The 1,028-nt window shown below is 38.2% G+C and overlaps 1 protein-coding gene across 1 annotated transcript; it reads right to left on the reverse strand.

The window, feature by feature from the left end:
• Positions 1-245: 245 nt before the first annotated feature.
• Positions 246-716, reverse strand: LOC145111181 (uncharacterized). Its single transcript, XM_079047467.1, has one exon. It carries the CDS (start codon positions 714-716, stop codon positions 246-248), a length of 471 nt encoding a protein of 156 aa, XP_078903593.1.
• Positions 717-1,028: the final 312 nt, after the last annotated feature.

Consider the following 1,028-nt stretch of genomic DNA (forward strand, 5'->3'; position numbering starts at 1 on the left):
CGGTCCAACCGTTCGACCATCCGGTTCAACCCGATTTTTAAAACATTGAGTAGGATTACATGTTTTAAACTCTCATGCCAAGTTGACAAATAAGACATTTGTGATCGATTGAGTCATATTAGCTTGTTAAATATTTGTTGAATCTTTAAGCATTCTTTTCTAGATTTTCAAAAATTATGAAAATTTATGTAAGAAATTTGATTTACTTTTATAATAACAATGGCTGATGAATTAAAAGAAAATATTTAACGTTTAAACTTTTTTCTGCAAGATTGACAAGTAATCTCCATACATGAATCAAATTGGCGCGTGGCCCTTTCCTTCATCTTCTCTACTCTCCCCACCTCCTCACGTGCCCGCTCCCACATGTGCCTCGCACGTGCGAATTCCGACTGCGCCATCTCTATTTCCCGCCGTGTCATCTCCCTCACGCGCTCCGCGTATGCTTTCTCCATGGCGGCGCTATGAATTTGTTCGGGCACTCGCCATTTTATCGTCTCCGCCGCAAACGGCGGCTTAATTGGCCGGAGACTGATGGACAGCTGGAGGTCCAGGGAAGGTCCTCCACCTGCACCACCATCATCCAAGGAACGTTGGTGGTCGTCTGATCGGAAAGCCATGAGATCCAACGGCCATGGCGAGGCACATGAGTAGGAGGGTGTGGTATAAGGCATACTTATAGGGAGGAGTTGTAATTCCTTCTCATTATCTTCCATTGTGGCAAAGAGAAGCTCCGCTATACGGCTTTATATAAACCTGTTTTTTGGATGCTATTATATTTTATCCATTTATATATTGTGGTTTATATTTATATAAATTTTTTTCAGAATAAAAAATTTATTCGATTAAAGTGCATTATCATAGACGGGTCTGTAAAGGATTTATTTGTATGTACGTATATGAAAAGTGTAAATTTTTTAATATAAAATGAGAAAAAAAAAAAAAAAACATTTTTAATAATGACATGTATCCGAATCATGTGTTTAATATAAGTCCATGGGTAAAACTTTTTTTAAGTCTTTACTGTA

This window comes from Lactuca virosa, chromosome 5, assembly GCF_052849685.1.
Source record: "Lactuca virosa cultivar CGN04683 chromosome 5, Lactuca_virosa_CGN04683_v6, whole genome shotgun sequence".
Taxonomy (NCBI): domain Eukaryota; kingdom Viridiplantae; phylum Streptophyta; class Magnoliopsida; order Asterales; family Asteraceae; genus Lactuca; species Lactuca virosa.

Excerpts from the sequence above, each read along its gene's own strand:
- LOC145111181 (XM_079047467.1), bottom strand. The coding sequence starts at position 716 with ATGGAAGATAATGAGAAGGAATTACAACTCCTCCCTATAAGTATGCCT.